The sequence below is a fragment of the Capricornis sumatraensis genome, chromosome 4, assembly GCF_032405125.1.
Source record: "Capricornis sumatraensis isolate serow.1 chromosome 4, serow.2, whole genome shotgun sequence".
Classification (NCBI taxonomy): Eukaryota; Metazoa; Chordata; class Mammalia; order Artiodactyla; family Bovidae; genus Capricornis; species Capricornis sumatraensis.
This window is the reverse complement of record NC_091072.1, coordinates 115407732-115427705: the sequence shown is the minus strand read 5'-3', so window position 1 is coordinate 115427705 and position 19974 is coordinate 115407732. Positions and strand designations below refer to the sequence as shown.

At 43.5% G+C, this 19974-nt stretch overlaps 1 protein-coding gene across 2 annotated transcripts in view; it reads left to right on the top strand.

Annotated features, from left to right (window-relative positions):
- The window catches only part of SYN3 (synapsin III), a 447307-nt gene that overhangs the window by 16660 nt on the left and 410673 nt on the right, over positions 1-19974 (top strand). For both annotated transcript variants that reach the window (XM_068970770.1, XM_068970769.1), the window contains exon 2: positions 3934-3991. In XM_068970770.1, the coding sequence (XP_068826871.1) occupies positions 3934-3991 (58 nt within the window). The remainder of the gene's footprint in view (positions 1-3933; positions 3992-19974) is intronic.

Sequence of the window (19974 nt, the reverse complement as noted above, 5' to 3'; positions counted from 1 at the left end):
TAAAGTCTGACACTGTTTCCACTGTTTCCCCATCTATTTCCCATGAAGCGATGGGACCAGATGCCATGATCTTCATTTTCTGAATGTTGAGCTTTAAGCCAACTTTTTCGCTCTCCTCTTTCACTTTCATCAAGAGGCTTTTTAGTTCCTCTTCACTTTCTGCCATAAGGGTGGTGTCATCTGCATATCTGAAGTTACTGATATTTCTCCTGGCAATCTTGATTCCAGCTTGTGTTTCTTATAGTCTAGCATTTCTCATGATGTACTCTGCATATAAGTTAAATAAGCAGGGTGACAATATACAGCCTTGATGTACTCCTTTTCCTATTTGGAACCAGTCTGTTGTTCCATGTCCAGTTCTAACTGTTGCTTCATGACCTGCATACAGATTTCTCAAGAGGCAGGTCAGGTGGTCTGGTATTCCCATCTCTTTCAGAATTTTCCACAGTTTATTGTGATCCACACAGTCAAAAGCTTTGGCATAGTCATTAAAGCAGAAATAGATGTTTTTCTGGAACTCTCTTGCTTTTTCCATGATCCAGTGGATGTTGGCAATTTGATCTGTGGTTCCTCTGCCTTTTCTAAAACCAGCTTGAACATCAGGGAGTTCATGGTTCATGTATTGCTGAAGCCTGGCTTGGAGAATTTTGAGCATTACTTTACTAGCATGTGAGATGAGTGCAATTGTGCGGTAGTTTGAGCATTCTTTGGCATTGCCTTTCTTTGGAATTGGAATGAAAACTGACCTTTTCCATTCCTGTGGCCACTGCTGAGTTTTCCAAATGTGCTGGCATATTGAGTGTAGCACTTTCATAGCATCATCTTTCAGGATTTGAAACAGCTCAATTGGAATTCCATCACCTCCACTAGCTTTGTTCATAGTGATGCTTTCTAAGGCCCACTTGACTTCACATTCCAAGATGTCTGGCTCTAGATTAGTGATCACATCATCCTGATTATCTGGGTCGTGAAGATCTTTTTTGTACAGTTCTTCTGTGTATTCTTGCCACCTCTTCTTAATATCTTCTGCTTCTGTTAGGTCCATACCATTTCTGTCCTTTATCAAGCCCATCTTTGCATGAAATGTTCCCTTGGTATCTCTAATTTTCTTTAAGAGATCTCTAGTCTTTCCCATTCTGTTGTTTTCCTCTATTTCTTTGCGTTGATCACTGAAGAAGGCTTTCTTATCTCTTCTTGCTATTCTTTGGAACTCTGCATTCAGATGTTTATATCTTTCCTTTTCTCCTTTGCTTTTTGCCTCTCTTCTTTTCACAGCTATTTGTAAGGCTTCTGTATCAACGTCGCCTATTTATTATCATCACCAATCTCTCATCTCTGAGGGGGCAGATCAAAGTGAGGCGGAGTGTAATTCCATTCTATAACCCCCAAGAGGGTAAGATGTTTGTGGGTCCTGAGAAGTTCAAGTTCTGACCATTATGATCATTATGAAATTGTATTGTGCAAGGAAGGAAGAGACGGGCATGTTTTATTTAAATGTTTGCCACCTTTATCAATTTTAAATGTTGGGCATATGATACATAGACTTCCATTTGTTCTTTGGCCCCATGCTCTACAAATATTAGAGGTGGGCTTATCCCAGTGTCTGGAGTTTGCCAACATTACCTTTATTCGTGATAAAATTCACAAATAATGTGAAAAGTTTCCCTTTGCATGAGGCTGGTCAAACATACATTTTTTGGAAGACCATCCTGGGAGAAAAAAACAAAATCTTGTTTTTTAAAGTCACACTGACAACTCCTGTTCCCATAAAGTTCTATCCACTTGACGTCTAAGCCTGTCAACACTGTAAGAAAAAGTGGTATTAACATTAGAGCTGTCAGTCTGTGATTCAGGCAGTCTTGAAGAGAGATGAATTCCACTGAAATTGGCTAAGTGTAGATAGAGAGAATTCAGGAGCAACTTGGTCAGAGCATTTGTAGAAGGATTCTTTCATAAGTGGAAGGTTGAAAAGAGATGGGAACATCAGTGTTCCAGGGAAAAGAACAGAAAAGAAACTAAGAAGATTCTTGGATATAACACTACTGATAAGAGCTCAAGCATGTGGTCATACCATAAAGAAGGCTGAGCACCAAAGAATTGAGGCTTTCGAGCTGTGGTGTTGGAGAAAACTCTTGAGAGTCCCTTGGACTGCAAGGAGAGCCAATCTGTCAATCCTAAAGGAGATCAACCCTGAAAATTCATTGGAAGGACTGATGCTGAGGCTGAAACTCCAATACTTTGGTTGTCTGATGTAAATGCTTTGTCATTTAAAAAGACCCTGATGCTGGGAAAGATTGAAGGTGAGAGGAGAAGGGGATGGCAGAGGACGAGATGGTTGGATGGCATCACTGACTCAATGAACATGAGTTTGAGCAAGTTCTGGGGGATGGTGAAGGACAGGGAAGCCTGTCTGCTGCAGTCCATGGGGTCACAAAGAGTCAGACAGGACTGAGCGACTGAACAACTTGTGGTCATACCTAGCTGAATGGAAAGCTGGGATATATTGATATATTTCTTGGTGCCAGTCTATAAAAGTTGTCTCTGTGGGCAGAGAAGAGAATTGGGATTGGGAGCAAATAGCTGTCTGTGCCCCAGAGAAGGTCTATGGAAATGTTCAACACTGTGCTCAGGTTTCAGCAAGTCACTAAGAGCTCTTGGTTTCATCAGACCAACAACCAAAAAGAGCCAATGGAAACTTGTATTACTTCTGCTTTGTGGGAGGTCATCTAAACCCAGGAGCACCTCAACATTTGCTGCTGTTTTTCAGGGCTGAGAAAAAGCATTGATCTGACAGTGAAAGTCCAGGATTCAAGCCACTTAGGCAAAGTATTTCATCTCTCTGGGTTTCGGTTTCCTTATTTATGGAATGGAAATAATAATACCCACCTCATGGTGGTGGTTTTAAGTGTTAAATGAGAAGGGCTGTAGGTTAAGAGTATAGCACAGTTTTTGGGCACAAAGTGAGTACTCAAAAAGTATCTTTTTTTCCTTCATCTATCTCTTCAGTCATTTATTCTTTCAGCATATATAAATTGAGCTCGTACTGTGTATCAGTACTCTGGTGCATGTTGGAAATAGAATGATGAGTAAGACGGATTGTTCCTAGCCTGGAGGAATTGTGTTATAGTTCAATGGGAAACAAGCGTGAACCCAGTTACTGACTATAAGGAATTATAGTAAGGGCTGTGATACAAAATTAGAGCATGAAGAGAGAATTTATATGAGAAAAGAGATGACTAAGGGCAAGATTCGGATGCTTTTAGAGAAAATGGACAAGTGGATGGATTTGAGAAATAATTAGTATGTAGAACCCATGGCGATACAGAGAGAGAAGGAGGTGATAAGAATGAAGTCTGTGTTTTTGCTTTGAGTGATGGGCAGATGGGATGCCATTTACTGCTGATGGGAAGACAGAAGCAGGGGTGTATAGGAAAGATGATGGAAGGGTGGTTGGATGGACAAAGGGGCAGATGAGGTCTGCTTCATTAGAGAGATGGACAAATAAAGGAGTGGATGGATAGAGCAAAGTAATAAGTCATTTACAGGTCACATAGGTTCTACCTAATAAAATAATTCTGCATTGTTTATTTGTGTAGGACTTTTTATTTCTTTTGATCCTTAAAATAATGTTTATAAATATATTATGCAGACATTAATATCTCCCTTTTACAGAGGATAAAGCGGAGACACAGAGTTGTAAAGTTACTTGGCAGAACCGAAACCTGAGTCTCCAATCCTTCCATCCTGTACTCTTTCCCTTTCCCATGTGATACATATAAGTAATGAGAAAATCATCCATCTAGGTGGGAGAGAGCAGGAAGATGGGGAATGTCTCTGGACATGCACCTCTGGGGGTAAGGCCTTTGGAAGAAGGGAGGAAAGAGTGAAGCAACTGGTATCCTTACTCAGTAGATTTCTTCCTCTCCTTCACAGGGCCAAGTATTTCCATGGAAAGAAGGTGAATGGAGAGATTGAGATCCGAGTGGAACAGGTAGGTTGGAGCTAGTCTTTAGTGCTATCACCATGATCTTTTCTATAGGCAGAGCCGTTCCCAGGAGCGTACTTGGCCCCATCTTCTGAAACTGTAATGAGTAAGGATTACCAGAAAAATCCTGGCTTATACCTGGAAGATGTCTTAAATTCCAGAATCATTTAGTCCAATAGTTTTCAACCTTTCAGTTTTAGCAGCAGAACCTTTATTCAAGAGGAATCTCAAGTAGGGCCCATTCTGACAAATAGAGGCACATAGAGCTTCTCTGATGGAAATAGGCAGAGAGAGCCCAAAAGTCTGCTCCATTCTGTTCCACCTCCCTCTGTTCCCCACCATGGTCCCTGAGGTGTCTCTTTGGAAGCACAGTGTAGGCGCACAATGGGTTTGAATCCTGACTCTCGTTTTCTAGGTATTGGGCAAGTGAGTCTTTCTGTGTTTCATTTTCCTTGGGATTAAATTATTTAAAGCCTCAAAAGAGATTAGAATCTTGACTACTGGCTCTTGTTATTACCACTAGTATCAACATCCACACACTTCATTTTATAGGGAGAAAAAGCACAGACTTGCCTAAGGTTATAGTGGAAGTCAGCAGTAGAATTAGGACCAGAGCTCGTGGCCTCCAGATCTAGGACTCCTCCCCTTCGTTCACTGAACACTTGCTGGGGACCAACTCAATGCCAAGCACTGTGCTTGGCCTTAGGAGAGCACATCAGAGCATGGCCTCTGGAGCTCAACTCTTGGTTCCAGTCCCAACTAACTTTGTGACATTAGTTCAACAACACTTAAGCGCCCTGAAATTCAGTTTCTTCATCTACCACTGGAGAAGAGCATCAGCTTGATAGGGTAGCCAAGAGGATCGAATGAGTTAGTCCAAGAAAGTACTTAGACCAGCACAGGGCATACAGTAACACTTAGTAGATGTTACCCGTTTATCGTCATCCTTATCATCAAAGGCAAGCAATAAGATGGAAAAGGTTCTTTCAGTAAGATGAACTCAGAAAAGCACCATAGAAAAATCGAAGGATGTGACTTTTCCAGCACTCTTTTTGAGTTTGATGTGTTGGAGGAACAGAAAGGTTTTTGAGCATCAAATTTGACTTGGCTTAATATTAAAACACCTACAGCTTGAACTTCAATTTGATCCTGTGGCTTTCAAGTCAGTCCAGTGTCTACTGGTTTTCCTTCCATGGCAAAGAGTGGGTTATTTTTGTTCACTTGACAAATATTTGTCAAACATCTACTATGCTAGCTAGCTCACATGTGCAGAACAAGGATAGAGAAGCAGAGGTGCTGTCCCAAATAACTTGTGGTCTAGGAGGGGAGGCAGGATAAGTCTTCACAGAACCCAACACAAGTGGAATCCAGGAAAGAGAGATCCAAACTCAGTGTGTGGGCACCAGAAGCCACAGCTATTTGGAGGAGTCCGAGTGACTTTAAGGAGGGGGTAGTATTTCAAATGAATTGTAAAGAATGGCTAGGATTTCAACAAGTGGAGATGGCAACAGGAAGAGTGAGGAGACTAAATCAGCATGAGCAGAGGTAAGGAGAGTGGAAGCTCGGGGTGTGGAATGATCGAGGACACCGTCTTCCCCTGGCCCTAACCTATTCATCCTCCCAAATTCTCTCTCTACCATCTACTGGGCATCTTAGCTAGAAACTGCACAGTCTCCTGGCTGCCTCCTTTTCCCTCCACCATTACACCTGTTCACCACATGCTACAGACGCCACGCCCCACATCCCTCTGGTCCATCCATTCTTCTCCGTTCCCATTGCCAATTCCTTGGCTGAACCATCATCAGCTCTCATCCTGTCTTCATAATCAACAGCCTCCTAAGTTCGTATTTTCATCCACTTCCAATTTATTTTTTGTACTAGAACCAGGCTGATCTTTCTGAAAAAACAAAGTTTTAAAAGTGTTAGCTTTAAAATTCTTTTCTCGGACATTCTTTATTTAGCCCTCCCACCGCAATCTAAGTCAGGAAACCTGGTCATTCCTTTACCTAGCACCCCAGTTTTTCCTTTCTAGCCCTAATCTGCGTTTTCAACCATGTATTTAGGTGTGGTATTATTTGCATGAGGGTAGGAACCATGACTATTTGGATCTCACTCACTCTGTTAAATAACACAGGGCCTGGCACATACTAGAGTGGAAGCAAATATTTGCAGGATGACTAACTGATGGATTCCACAGATTCCAGTCTGCTTGTCAGTCTCCAGCAGAGATAAATTGCTGTTCTTTAATCTTCCCTCAAAAATCCAAGTTTTCCATAAACCATCTGGTAAACGCTCAGTTGCTAGCTGTCTCACTCCATTTGTAAACCCCAGGAGCATGTTTTAATTTTGCCCTTTATCTCAATGCTGCTTCTGGCCCAACTTATGGGTGTAAATCTGTAAGCAGGAGCATCAGAGAGAGTTGTCCTAAGAATAGCTCACCTAGGACCCTGGGGACACTCAGCCAACCTCTGAAGGCTACAGCCACACTGGAGAAGTTGGCTAATTTAGAGTCATCTTGATTTCTCGTCATCTTCCTCTGTGGCAGTCAGAAGGCAGATTAGCCAAGAGGCCAATTAGCAGTCATTTGGGCATTTTTCCCTGGAAGATATGCCTTCCTTAACTCATCCTAGAGTCTGAATTGTTTGTCTTTTCCCATCTGGATCGATGGGTGGGTCACATAAGCAACCCCCTAGGAATCTCACATGCATCCTTTAGCACTTAGGAGAAGTCTTAGGATGGAAGCCACTGTTTAGTCTGAGCTGGCCTCACATTTTGGAATTCTGTCTCCCAACTAAGGGCCAAATTAACCAGATAATTGCACTGTCTGGGTTTTGCTGGACAGAGCAAATGAGTTAGTTGTGGTTGGCCTAGAGGAAGCCTCCGCCCCCTTCTCTCCACCCTCTTCCCCCCAGTTCAAAAACTGTTTGCCTCAGCTTTTGCAGAGCCAGGAATCAAGAAACCCTGGGGAGGCCAGTGGGGGAAACTGCCTCATGTTGCATCCCATTACCCAGAATGCCCTGCTGGCTCTGCAGGGCCTCTCAGCAGTGTCCTCGCAGGGCCTGAGAGGTTCCGGCCAGGGTGGCTGGCATGTCAAGCTCTCTTCTGTTTATATTTGAGGGAAAGGATCTCTTTCTCCACAGGTACAAGTCACCCCTCTGTGGGACTCAGCAGCGAGGTTGATGAATGGATTAATATCAAGTAGACTCAAAGTTCTGAGACTAGCGGGCTAGTACTTGGTGGGGCAGAGCCTTGGACTTCATTCTTCGTTAATAAAAAGACCAAAATTTTAATAGTCTTTCCTCGGTGTTAACAGAGGTACCAAAGCCTAAGTGGCAGTGCGTTGCTTCAGCAGATGGAAAGAAAGGCAGGAGAAGGTGAAGACCCTTCTCCTCTGATTTACGTAGGAATGCCCGTGGCTCCTTTGGAATCCTGTCCTTGCATGATATTGGAGTTGAGATGGGCTTTGGTAGATGCATATGGATCCTAGGGAAGGCTGTTGGTTGAAGTCCTGTTCCTCTTCTCCTCTTTTTATATTTCCTCAACTTTGTCTGCTGGAAGCAAAGATGGAATTTCTCCCTTAAAAAAATTTAAGCACTCAAGACCATCATGTATATACATCATGTATATATTTTCATACCTACTTTAGCCTACCATCCACAATTCTTTCTGGGGCAGTCCTTCTTAGAGTAGACCCTAACTGTAGATATTGTCATAAAGGCTGTGTTATATTTCAAGAAATAATTGTCAGTGAGATAGAGAAGTGGAGGTTGCATGTTAGTTAATTCAGTTTTGTGGCTTGGTAACAGGTTGGACATGGCCCCCACTAAGAAATGACTACTTGATAGTAGTTCACCTTGAGGGAAAAACATCTAACACTTTGCCAAACAGCTCTGCCCTTGGCTGTGTTCTACATCTTCTTCTCAACTGTGATTTATCGAATTACATTTGCTGATGACTTGAAGTTAATGGGAGAGAGAGTATGCTGGATTAAATTTGATATGATCCAACTGAGTAAGGATACAATATAAGATCCTATGCAAAAGCTCAGCAGAAGAGGAGCAGGACTGGGGAGACTTAACTTATTAACATCTCATGAGGAGAAAACAAGACCTAAAATTTGAGTTAAACAGATTCTTAATATTTGTGAGAAGTATGGTGTGGAAGTTAGGATTCTGACTCTAGTATAAGATATACTGGGGATGGAGTCTCAGCTCCATCATATTTTAGCTGAGTTGACCTTCCACTTACAGCATCACTAAGTATTAGCTTTTTCATATGAAAAATGAGGATAATAATTTCTACCCTCTAGAGTTAATATGTGGAGTGAATTAGTCAGTATAAGTCATATGCTTGGCATAGTTTCTGACATGTATATTAAGAGCTTAGTAACTATAGTTATGGGCTTCCCTGGTGGCTCAGTGGTAAAGCATCTGCCAGCCAATGCAGAAGATGTGGGTTTTATCTCTGGGTTGGGAAGATCCTCTGGAGAAGGAAATGACAACCCACTCCAATATTCTTGCCTGGGAAATCCCATGGACAGAGGAACCTAGTGGGCTATATATAGTCCATGGGGTGGCAAAAGAGTTGGGCAAAACTTAGTGACTGAAACAACAACCGTGGTTATGGTTGTTACTCTCTCAAAACCTGATGCATTATCAGGCTGCATCTTCAAAGTACAGCATTTAGAATTCAGGAAAGTGATGGCACACACACAGCACACACACACTCTCATTGTTTTAGCCAGACTCCAGTGAGAGACCCAGTTGTACCATCACACCTGGAGGAGATAGAAGCAGCCTGGAATGCCTCACAAAGAGAGTGGCTGCAGCGAGAGAAGCAAAGGAGATCAGTGTAAGGAACTGGAGATGCTTAGTCCGGAGAAGAGAGCCTTTGGTAGAACTCATTGTACTCTCTGCAAATATTCACCACCTGAATGAGTGGTTGAAAAGAGTTAGAGCTACCATATGTTGAGTATTAATACTTAGAAGGTAAGGATAAATGCTTTTCGCTGTTTAGATGGGCACTATCATTGTCTCTATCTTACAGAAACAGGCTCAGGCGGAATAAGAGGGCTTTCTCAAGGTTGCCTGATTTGTAATTGGCAGGAACCTGTTCTTGAACCTAGACAGTCTAAATTCAGAGTCCTCTTATCCACTGCATTTTTCTGCCATTTGTTGCAGATAACCAAGAACAATAACCAGATGTATTGGTTAAATGATTTTGTATGCATAACCTTATTCCAGCCTTACCACAACACTTTGAGATGAGTATGAGGGCTCTCCATATTTGGCAGATGAAGAAACTAAGGCTCAGAAAGGTTAAACATTCTGCTTGAAATGAGTGATGGAGGAATTTGGACCCAGGTTTCATCTGTATGTGTGCTGAACCACCAGCCTATATTGTTTCACTGGGATTAGAATTCAGGCTAATGGTACAATTATACAAAAAGATGGACTTCAACTTGGTATAAACAGACATTGTTCAGCAATGCCGAGTAATGATGAATGGACCACATTCTTTTGGTGGGTAGGGAGTCCCTGTGTTGGACATGCTCTGGCAGAAACTAGATGGTTAATTTGGGAAATATTTCGCAGGAAATGTATGTACCTAATCAGATACAACTTTCATTATTTTTTCTTATTTTTTTGCATAAAAGTAATATGTTTAAATAGTCAAAAATTGAAAAGGTAAAAAATGGTATCTGGTGAAACGTCTACTTCTAACTCTACTGCCCTTACCAATCTACTTCTCTTTTGACTAATCATTTAACTGGTTATTGGCCAGTTCATTTAACCATGATAACTTGTTCCTTAGGCAACTTTCCAGAGAAATTTTAAATGCAGTAATCAAATACACATTTGTGTTTGTTTTCCTTTGCTTTTCATAGATGGTTCAGTTCAGTTCAGTTGCTCAGTCATGTCCAACTCTTTGCGACCCCATGGACTACAGCACACCAGGCTTCCCTGTCCATCACCAACACCCAGAGCTTGCTCAAACTCATGTCCATAGAGTCAGTGATGCCATCCAACCATCTCATCTTCTGTTGTTCCCTTCCCTTCCTGCCTTCAATCTTTCCGAGCATCAGGGTCTTTTCCAGTGAGTCAGTTCTTTGTATCAGGTGGCCGAAGCACTGGAGTTTCAGCTTTAGCATCAGTCCTTCCAGTGAATATTCAGGACTGATTTCCTTGAGGATTGACTGGTTTGATCTCCTTGCAGTCCAAGGGACTCTCAAGAGTCTTCTCCAACATCACAGTCCAAAAACATCAATTCTTTGGTGCTCAGGTTTCTTTATAGTTCAACTCTCACATCCATGCGTGACTACTGAAAACACCATAGCTTTGACTAGATGGACCTTTTTTGGCAAAGTAAAGTCTCTGCTTTTTAATATGCTGTCTAGGTTGTCATAGATGTCATAGTTTGTCATAGATGGTAGTTGATCAGAAAAAAACCATAAAGAACTGTGTTCAGAGTAGTATTAAATATGGCAGTTTGACTCCAAATGGGTCAAAGGGGGAACTCTTATTGCCCAGAGTTGCAGCAGTCCTGCATTCACTGTTATCACTGCCATGGCTAGAGCTGCCACTATTGCCAGTGGGAACACGAGCCTGAATCCCCCTGATGCTGGAGGAATTGCCACCAGCCTGCTTTAACTGCTACTGCTGTTGGCAAAGCTTTGTTGCCACCATCTTCCTAACCTCAACTCTTACCTGAATGGTAAGAAATTGGTAGAAATTAGCTGGAATTATGTGTCAAAAGGGCTTCCCTGGTGGCTCAGATGGTAAAGAATCTGCCTGCAGTGCAGGAGACCTGGGTTTCATCCCTGGGTTGGGAAGATCCCCTGGAGAAGGGCATGGCAACCCACTCCAGTATTCTTGCCTGGAGAATCCCTATGGACAGAGAAGCCTGGCAGGCTACACAGTCCATGGGGTTTCAAAGAGTCGGACACGACTGAGTGACTGACTAAGCACAGCACAGTATGTCAAAAGAACCCGGGAAGTGTAGAAATAGGCGTTCAGCCCCCGTAGTGCAGAAGAGGATAGGATGGGTGTGGGGCTGAGTGGCAGTCAACAAATGAGCAGTGCAGTCCATCCACACGTACCCTGTGGTTCAGTGTATCTTAGAGTTTATTCCTTGAAAGTATGTGCAGAGCTGCCTCATTCTCATTAATGGTTGCTGAGGGGCTGTTATTTGAATATACCATCGTTTATTTTCCATAACTTTACTATTATAAACAATGCTAAACCTATGTCATTTGAAGCATCTGTTTGTATGCCCCCAGGATTCCTATCTAGAATAGAAAAAGTGGTTATTAATGTATTGCATGTAGTGCTTGCTATAATGCACCTCGAAGAATGAAGGACTTTCCCCAGGCTGCTGGAACTGATACCAGAAGACAGCCCTCAGTTGTCAGCCCTCATTCTGTGCCTCACTCAGGTGAAAAGTGCTGCCTTGCTCAAGGGTGCATCTCCTGTGACCTTGGCTGGCACAGGGTGCAAAGACCTAGCTCCTTTATCCCAATTTGAGACAACTCTGAAGGGCCACCCCAGCTTCAGAGTTCCCTGTGGAGTTGGTGGAAGCGTCTGCTGAGATGGCAGTGCAGCCCAGCTGCTCTCTCTGCCCTGTCCCGTCTCCTTGCCTTTCTTCCCTTCCAGTGGTGGTCCCCCAAAGTTCTCCCTAATGAACTTCTCGTGGGCTAATGTTCATCTCAGAGTCTGACTCCCAGGACATTTATAACTCTGATAGATATTGACAAATTGCCCTCCGCAGTGGTTATACAAATGATCTATAAGGCCCTTTGGGTCTGAATTTCTAGGACTTTACATGCCTCGTGGGTTCTGGAGACCACCATGCACAGAATGCCCTCCTGGTTCCAGCCCAAGCATCGATGCTGAACTCTGAAGTGCTTCATCATTTGATCGTCATATTTGACCTCTTTGTGTTTGAAATTCACCAGAGCTTGGTATTTCTCTGCAGGGCTGAATCCGGCAAGAACTCTACCCGCTCTGATCCACTAAGCCTTGTTTTGTTAACACAATCCTGCAAGATTTATTTGTTTGGCTTGGCTTACCCTGACCTCAGACGTTCTGTTTTGTATTATTTTTAAAAGCGTGCAGGTCTCCATGGAGGTTTTTTTTCCTTTTCAAATTTAAGAAACAGCTGGAGGAATAAAGAAAAAAAGCAGGTGGGACACTAGGGCTATTAACTGAAACATAACTCATTAGAGGAGCAAGTGTTTCTCTACTTAACCATAACATTGATTGATGTGGATTTATTACCACCCTTGGTTAGGCTCACCGACTTAGGAAGACAATAGAGAAATCGAGAAACAATAATCATGGTGATAGTAGCAAACATCTTGAGCAGGGACTGTATGCTAGAAGCCACGTTACAGCCTTCCTCTGTGTTAATGCATTTAACCTGCACAATATGCCTGTCACTGAGGAAACTGAGACTCAGAGAGTTTAAATAAAGTGCCCAAGCAGAGTCACACAGCTAGTAAGAATGTGGGGATCTAGGGATTGGAAACCAGTTTCAGCCAAGTCCAGGGTCCTCATTCTTAACCAAAGTAGAACGTGTTTGTCACTCAGTCATATCCAACTCTTTGTGACCCCACGGACTGTAGCCCATCAGGCTCCTCTGTCCATAGAATTCACCAGGCAAGAATACTGGAGTGCGTAGCCATTCCCTTCTCCAGGAGACCTTCCCGAACCAGGAATCAAACCCAGGTCTCCTGCATTGCAGGCAGATTCTTTACCAAAGTATATCTATCAGCTTAAATATGTTGGATCTTGAATTTGCCTTCTTCAAGTTCTTTGCCTTGGCTCTCTTTGCTCAGGTTCTTTGAGCACATCATTCCACCATTGCTTCCTATCTCACCCTACTCGTTTGATCTGCTGGATAAATTAACAAGCTCTTATGAGATGTTCTTCCAGCAAAAGACTCCTCCTTTCCTGACTGACCCTGATGGCTCTGACTCATCATTTGATGTTTCTGGCTTATTGCTGCATTGTTCCCCTGTTAACAATTCTGTTTGTTCTTTTTTCTCCCCCAAGGGTTACTGTTTGTCTTTAAGTGTAGCTGTATATTTTTAGATTACATTAATAGTGTTAATAGCTCAGACTCTGGAACCAGACCTCCTGGGTTGGAATCTCAGCCTAAGTGACCTTAAGCAAGTAATTTGACTTCTGTGTGCCTCATTTTCCTCATATGTAACATGAAAATAACAATAACAACAGGAATATGTACCTATAGAGTTGTTATGAGAATGAAATAAATTATCACATGTGAAAAACGCAGAGCATATCCTGGCATCCAGAAGGTGCTGCGTAAGTGTTAGTAGTTGTTTTTACAGCTGCCTTCGCATCATTGATCACATGTCACTTGAGTAGTTTCTAGGTGTCAGTATGTGGCATTATTCAGAAATGGAAAGAATATAATCCATTCTGTAGAGCACTTAGCTGTGTAGTTGAGGAATCAGACATATATGCATGTCATGTTTATATCTGTGTTTTTATTATTTATACACACACACACACGGGCTTCTCAGGTGAAGCTAGGGGTAAAAGAACCCTCCTGCCAACGCAGGAGATCTAAGAGACACAGGTGCAGGTTCAGTCCCTGGGTCAGGAGATCCTCTGGAGGAGAGCATGGCACCCCACTCACGGAATTCTTACCTGGAGAATCCCATGGACAGAGGAGCCTGGTGGGCTACAGTCCATTGGGTTTTCACAGAGTTGGACATGAATTAAGTGACTTCGCATGCATGCACATGTGCATGCATATATATATATATATATATCTCCAATATTATTTCCCATTGATACATGGCATTCAATTGACACCTGGTGTAAACTTCTAGGTTTTCCTTGATAGCAGGTAGCACAGGTCCTGGTCAAAGTGTTCAGCGAATGTTGAGAGTATCAGTGAGTGAATGGATGACATGATACAGTCATAGAAGGGTGGAGTCAAAAAGGGACTTTGAGATCATCTAATCCAGAGGTTCACAGAGGGCAAGGGACTATTCCTAGCGTGTGCATCAGATTATGGTTGGAGTTCAAAATAGGGAGACCCTGGGCTTCCATCTCCCATGTCATTGATTTTCCTACTACATTTTCTCCAGCGTTATCTTTTGTCTTACCCTTTGAAGAAACTCTCGGTCACTTCTGATGGATGTGAGAGTTGACTATGAAGAAAGCTGAGTGCCAAAGAATTGATGCTTTTGGACTGTGGTATTGGAGAAGACTCTTGAGAGTTCCTTGGATTGCAAGGAGATCAATCAGTCAATCCTAAAGGAAATCAGTCCTGAATGTTCATTGGAAGGACTGATGTTGAAGCTGAAACTCCAATACTTTGGCCACCTGATATAAAGAACTGACTCACTGGAAAAGCCCCTGATGCTGGGAAGGATTGAAGACTGGAGGAGAAGGGGACAACAGAAGATGAGATGGATAGATAGCATCACTGACTCAAAGGACATGAGTTTGAGCAAGCTCTGGGAGTTGGTGATGGACAGGGAAGCCTGGAGTGCTGCAGTCCATGGGGTTGCAAAGAGTTGGACATGACTGAGCAGCTGAACTGAACTGATGGTTTTAATAGGAAACAAATTATTCTAATTTTCTAACTCTGAAGTTTATATTTTCCATATTTACCTGTAAGAGGCTTTCTTCTTCAAGAGTGGGAGGTGGGGGTGAGCAACAGCTAACAGCTGATGGTCAGTGAAGGAACTACAGTAGGGGGAGTGTTGATACCATGGTTGGAGAACCCTGCTGATTCTAAGTGCAACCAGGATTGCTTTGCCAGTTGGATGATTCTTCCTGGTCTGACTATACCTTAATCAGTGATGAGAAGAAAGGAGCCATGGACATGAAAGCAGGTCCATCTTTTGCACTGGGAATTGCTGCTCATAACTCCTTAGCCTGTGCCTGCCAAGTTCTGTAATTTACCCTTCCTAACTGCCACCCGCTCCATCAACATCTGTCCTGTCCCCTCTTAATATCATATTGAAAGTGAAAGTGTTAGTCACTCAGTCGTGTCTGCCTCTTTGTGACCCTGTGGACTGTAGCCCTCCAGACTCCACTGTCCGTTAAATTTTCCAGGCAAGAATACTGGAGTGGGTTCCTATGCTCTCTTCCAGGGGATCTTTCCAACCCAGGGGATAGAACCTGTGTCTCCTGCACCTCAGGCAGATTCTTTACCATCTGAGCCACCAGGGAAGCCCAATATTATATTAATAGATAGATGAGACTCCAATGGAGATCAAGTAGAGGTTCTGAAAAAGTATAAAATTCAAAGTGAAGTCACTCAGTTGAGGCCGACTCTGCGATCCCATAGACTGTAGCCTGCCAGGCTCCTCTGTCCATGGAATTTTCCAGGCAAGAGTACTGGAGTGGGTTGGCATTTCCTTCTCCAGGGGATCTTCCCAACCCAGGGATCGAACCCAGGTCTCCTGCATTGCAGGCAGATGCTTTACCGTCTGAGAAGGAGAAAGTAATAAGCCCTTTAATTTCTTAAGGAATGTATAATAAGAAAGTAAATAAAACGCCGTATCTTAACCTGCCCCTTCATTCAAGAAACAGTGAGCACATGGTTTGTATGTGGCCTTAATGACAGAGCTCTCCACTCTCAAAGGGTTCTCCCTCTGGTGGAAAATAAACAATGAGGGCGGTGGCTATTGTACACTGGGATGTTTGCTGACACAAAGCATAGTGGAGCACAGAAGAGGGAGGGATCGTCAGCCTTGTCCGGGAACACTCTTAGGAGAGGCTTCACAGAGGCTTGGGGGCAAGAATTAGCCAAGTGTCAGGACAGGAAGGGTACAGTTGTGCACATAGGGTAGTGAGGTAGTCAGGTATTCAAGCTTTCCCACTGAAGCGTATGTTTGAAATTTCAGTTTGTTACATGTCAGGGAAATGACCAGAGTCGAGGTTGCACTCAAAAGGGTGGTGGGAGATGAAGCTGAGAAAGAAAACAATCTCTATTCATGGTGGGCTTTGTATGGCAATGTATGCGGTTAGAAATTGAATTGTGTCCCAGGGGAGTGAGACATATTTATTGGACTTTTTATACCATGGAGTAGTACAATTATGTTTTCATTTTAGGATGCAAATGCTGATAGTGGTTTTAGAAGATAGGCTGGCTGGCATGAGACTGGAGGCAGGGACATTCTGCTCTTGAGTGGGTGAAAAAAACATCTTATCCTGGAAGATTATGCTTGGGGAGGAGGTTCATGGAAAGAACTTCATAAAATGCGTGTGTATCCCTGACTTGGTGTTCTTTAGCCCATTGAGCTTCATTCTCATACCTGTAACTTGTATTTGAGAATAGAAGGGATAACCCGTTTTCCTTAAAACAGAGAGGATGGAACCAAACCCGCAGGATGTCTTTGAGCTGGCATCGCATGAAAGTGACCACCGTCAACCTCATCTTATTCACCAGCTTAGTCCTGGCCACTTGCTCTGACCCATTTCACACCCGCATTCCGGCTTACTCCCAACCTGCTAAATCTCTGGCCTCGTGATTTCAACTGCTTATGCTCTCCCTCCCCACACCACTTCTCCAGCTTTGACCTTCAGCGTTTGCTCAGCCACTCTTTACGTTTGCTGCCAGCTCTGCTGTCATCTCTACTGTTTGGGGTCTGGCTCACTCCCTGATGAGAGGAGCCCTGCTGGGTTCACCCCAGCCCTGCCAGCAGCCCCTGCCCGGATGTACTTGCACACAGGATTTCAGTCTTTGCATTTCAGTAGGAATCAAGGGTTATTAATTAACCCAGGGTGGAACCTATTATGAAACATCCCAGAAAGCTGGAACAAACCAAAGGGACTTCTGAACTCACAGCAGGGAAAAATGCCTTTTAATTGACTTGGCTGACTTCACTGCAGAAATCTGTCTAGCTGTTATGCTAAACTGGAAACTAATCTATTAGATTATCTAAGGAATCTCCCAGCCCACCCTGACCAGAATCTCCTGAGGTGGGGAGTGTGGCCGACACATAAACAGGACACATGCTTTGAAATGGCTTCTTTTGGATCATATCCAGTGTGGCTGCCTTTTCTAGACCCTGGGAAAGAGAGGAGAAGCTGGTATCTGAGAATGAGCTTATATGTCCTACAGTATGTATATTTAACATCACATAGGGAGCTTTCATAAGGCACTGCTTCCTTTAGAGTAGAATTCAACCTAAGCTGAACCTAAGGGAAGTCTTGGGTCACTTCTCTCAGGGAGTTTAGAGGGTAACATGAGATAATTTCCACAGATGGTGTTGTCATGTACATGACAGCTGTGTAGTCTGGACTCAGAAGGGATTAGTGAAAATAACCAGTGTCTAATCACACGCTCACTAAGTGCCGGGCACATGCTGAGTACATCATACAGATTAGTTTCTTTATCTTCATCACTACTCTATGAAGAGCAGATGCTATAAGTTCCCCCATTCTGCAGATGAGGAAACTAGGGCTAGGAGAGGTTGGGTGGCTTACTGAAGGCCACACAGCTTACACATGGCAGAGCTGGAATTCACAGTTTGACTCCAGATGCTGTTTTACTTGGGAAAGTGTATCTGGAGAAGTAAAAATCTGAAAAAGACTTGGTGAATTTCTTCTTCTGTGTAAGGACTGGCTTGTCCATGAGTCTTGTTCTGTGGGCTGCAAACTTGCCTACAGGGTCCTCTGCAAGTGAGCCCTGCCTGCCTTTCCTCAAGGTTTAGCTCAGGCATTATTTCTATTCTGCTTCGCCTGAGCTGCTTCTGTCCAAGGAAGGTAAGGTGCCTCTTGGCTGTGCTGTCACATACCTCATGCATATTTCTATCATTCCATTTACCAGATTCCTTTGAAATTAGTTGTTCACCTGCCTGTCACTCCCTCTAGTCTCTGGGCGTATAGAGAACATGGACAATATCTTTATTCAACCTACAAATATTTACTGAGTGCCTACCATGTGTTGAGTGCTAAGACTGAAAAGGTGATTAAAAATAGATGTAGTGTCTACCTGATAGAGCTTAAAGTCTAATGGGAGAGACAGATGTTAATCACATAATTGATCTCTAGCTCTCTCTCACACACACACCCTGACATTTGCACACACTCGCATACATCACAATTGCAAACTGATTAGGAGCCATGAAAAAAAGACAGTGTTACAGTAGCATGATACCACTGGCTACTTAGTCAGGTATTTAGTAGATGTTTCCAATAACCAGATACCTAATCTGGGCTCAATAAATATTTGTCTAATAATCTGAAGTAGGGAAAAATGCAAAAGCTACAGAGAAAATATCGGATCTACTATAAGAATTTCCCAGGAAACAGATTGACCCAAATATTCTTTGGCGTGGTGAATGATACAGCTACAGCACTAGTCTGCACCAGTGACACGGGTGAACATTAGGTGAACACGACAGGCCAGCCACTGCCTGAGTTTATCTGTATATGCTTAACCCTCACCGTGGCCTCACCGAGGAAGTGCTGATGAAACGGAGACTCGAGAGGTTGTGTCTTAGGCAAGGCCACCCAGCAGTGGGCCAGTGAAAGAGCTGAGATGTGAATACTCCAGAAGCCGTGGTGCCCACGCCACTGACCCTGCATCCTACTGCCTGTTTTAATCTCTTCTCTAGAGCCAAGGCTAGTCACCAGGTATTCCTGGCCCAAGGTCATAGTGCTGGTTACAGTAGAGCCAAGCTTGTCTCCTTCTTGCCAAGTCGGGCTGTGGGAGTTCTCAAGGGAGAAACCTGGCTATGATAAGAGGGCAGTGCCAGACAGGAAGTAAAACTGAGTCCCCTTGAGGGGCATGAAGTTGCATCTAGGGGGTTCTGTGTGCATGTTAAAACCAAGAAGAGAAATTATTATTGAAGGTCAGTTATGTGCCCTTCATGGCTCTAACGCTTCTCTTACAGTGTTATATTTAGTCCTGTTATTGTTCAGATGACAAAACCAAGCCTGGGAGGGGTGAAGTAGGTATTTGTGGGATTAGCGACAGAATTGTGATTGGAACTTGTGCCTGCCTGCTTTCTTTGGCTCACCTGTTGCCCCGCTGGACCTTGAAAAAAGGCTTGCTTCCTACAGCACTTTTTCAGATTGATTTTCTCAGAGACTTGTTTACCTGTGTTTCTGGAACTTTCTTTCCTCCCTGAGGTTCCCTTCATGAGCTTCTGGGTGGGTTCTCAGACTGTTTGAGGTGGAACTGAACCAACTGACCTTTTCACCCACCCCACCTCAGGGCCTACATTCTGTCCAGACAGAGAGGAGACAGTCAGCCCTCCCCTCTGGCTGCCAGGAAAAGCAGGGGAAACGAAGGGGCTGAACCTCCTGTGGCTGGGCCAGCCAAGTGCCAGGAGCCCCAAATTTGCATTCACTGGATAGAACCAGGTTTTGATCATGTGTCTCACTTTGCTTACTCTCATACAACTGTTTTGGTCTCTCTCACTCCCTTTGCTCTCCATGGCCCAGACTCCTTAATGTCTGTGGGAGGGAGGCCAAAGTCTCTCGGCAGCACCAAGGCCCCCGTAACCAGGCACCACCATGGCTTTCTCACTGCCTCTCTTCCTCATTCTGCTCACTGGTGCCTCTAAGGGTCTTTGGAGAGCTAATACTTAATTCAGATGGTCTCTTATTTATAGTGACTTACCCTTAGGTTCTGCATCTTGATTCCCCAAATGTTGTTTCTATAAATATCTATCTATCCATTCTTCCATCTATCTATATACCTGTTTGTCCAGTTACCCATCTGTCTAAAACCTAACTCTTTCCTCACTGCTTTTTTGGGGGAGGGGTTTAAAAAACAGTTTAGAACTAGGTTCCTTTCCCCCAAAATACTTTCATGAACTTTAGTATTACATAATACCAATAATAGTGATAATAATAATAAAGTCCTAAATATTAAGCACTTGCTACACACACACACCCCTGATGCTGAGAGTAGGACCATAAAGAAAGCTGAGCACGAAAGAACTGATGCTTTTGAACTGTGGTGTTGGAGAAGACTCTTAAGTCCCTTGG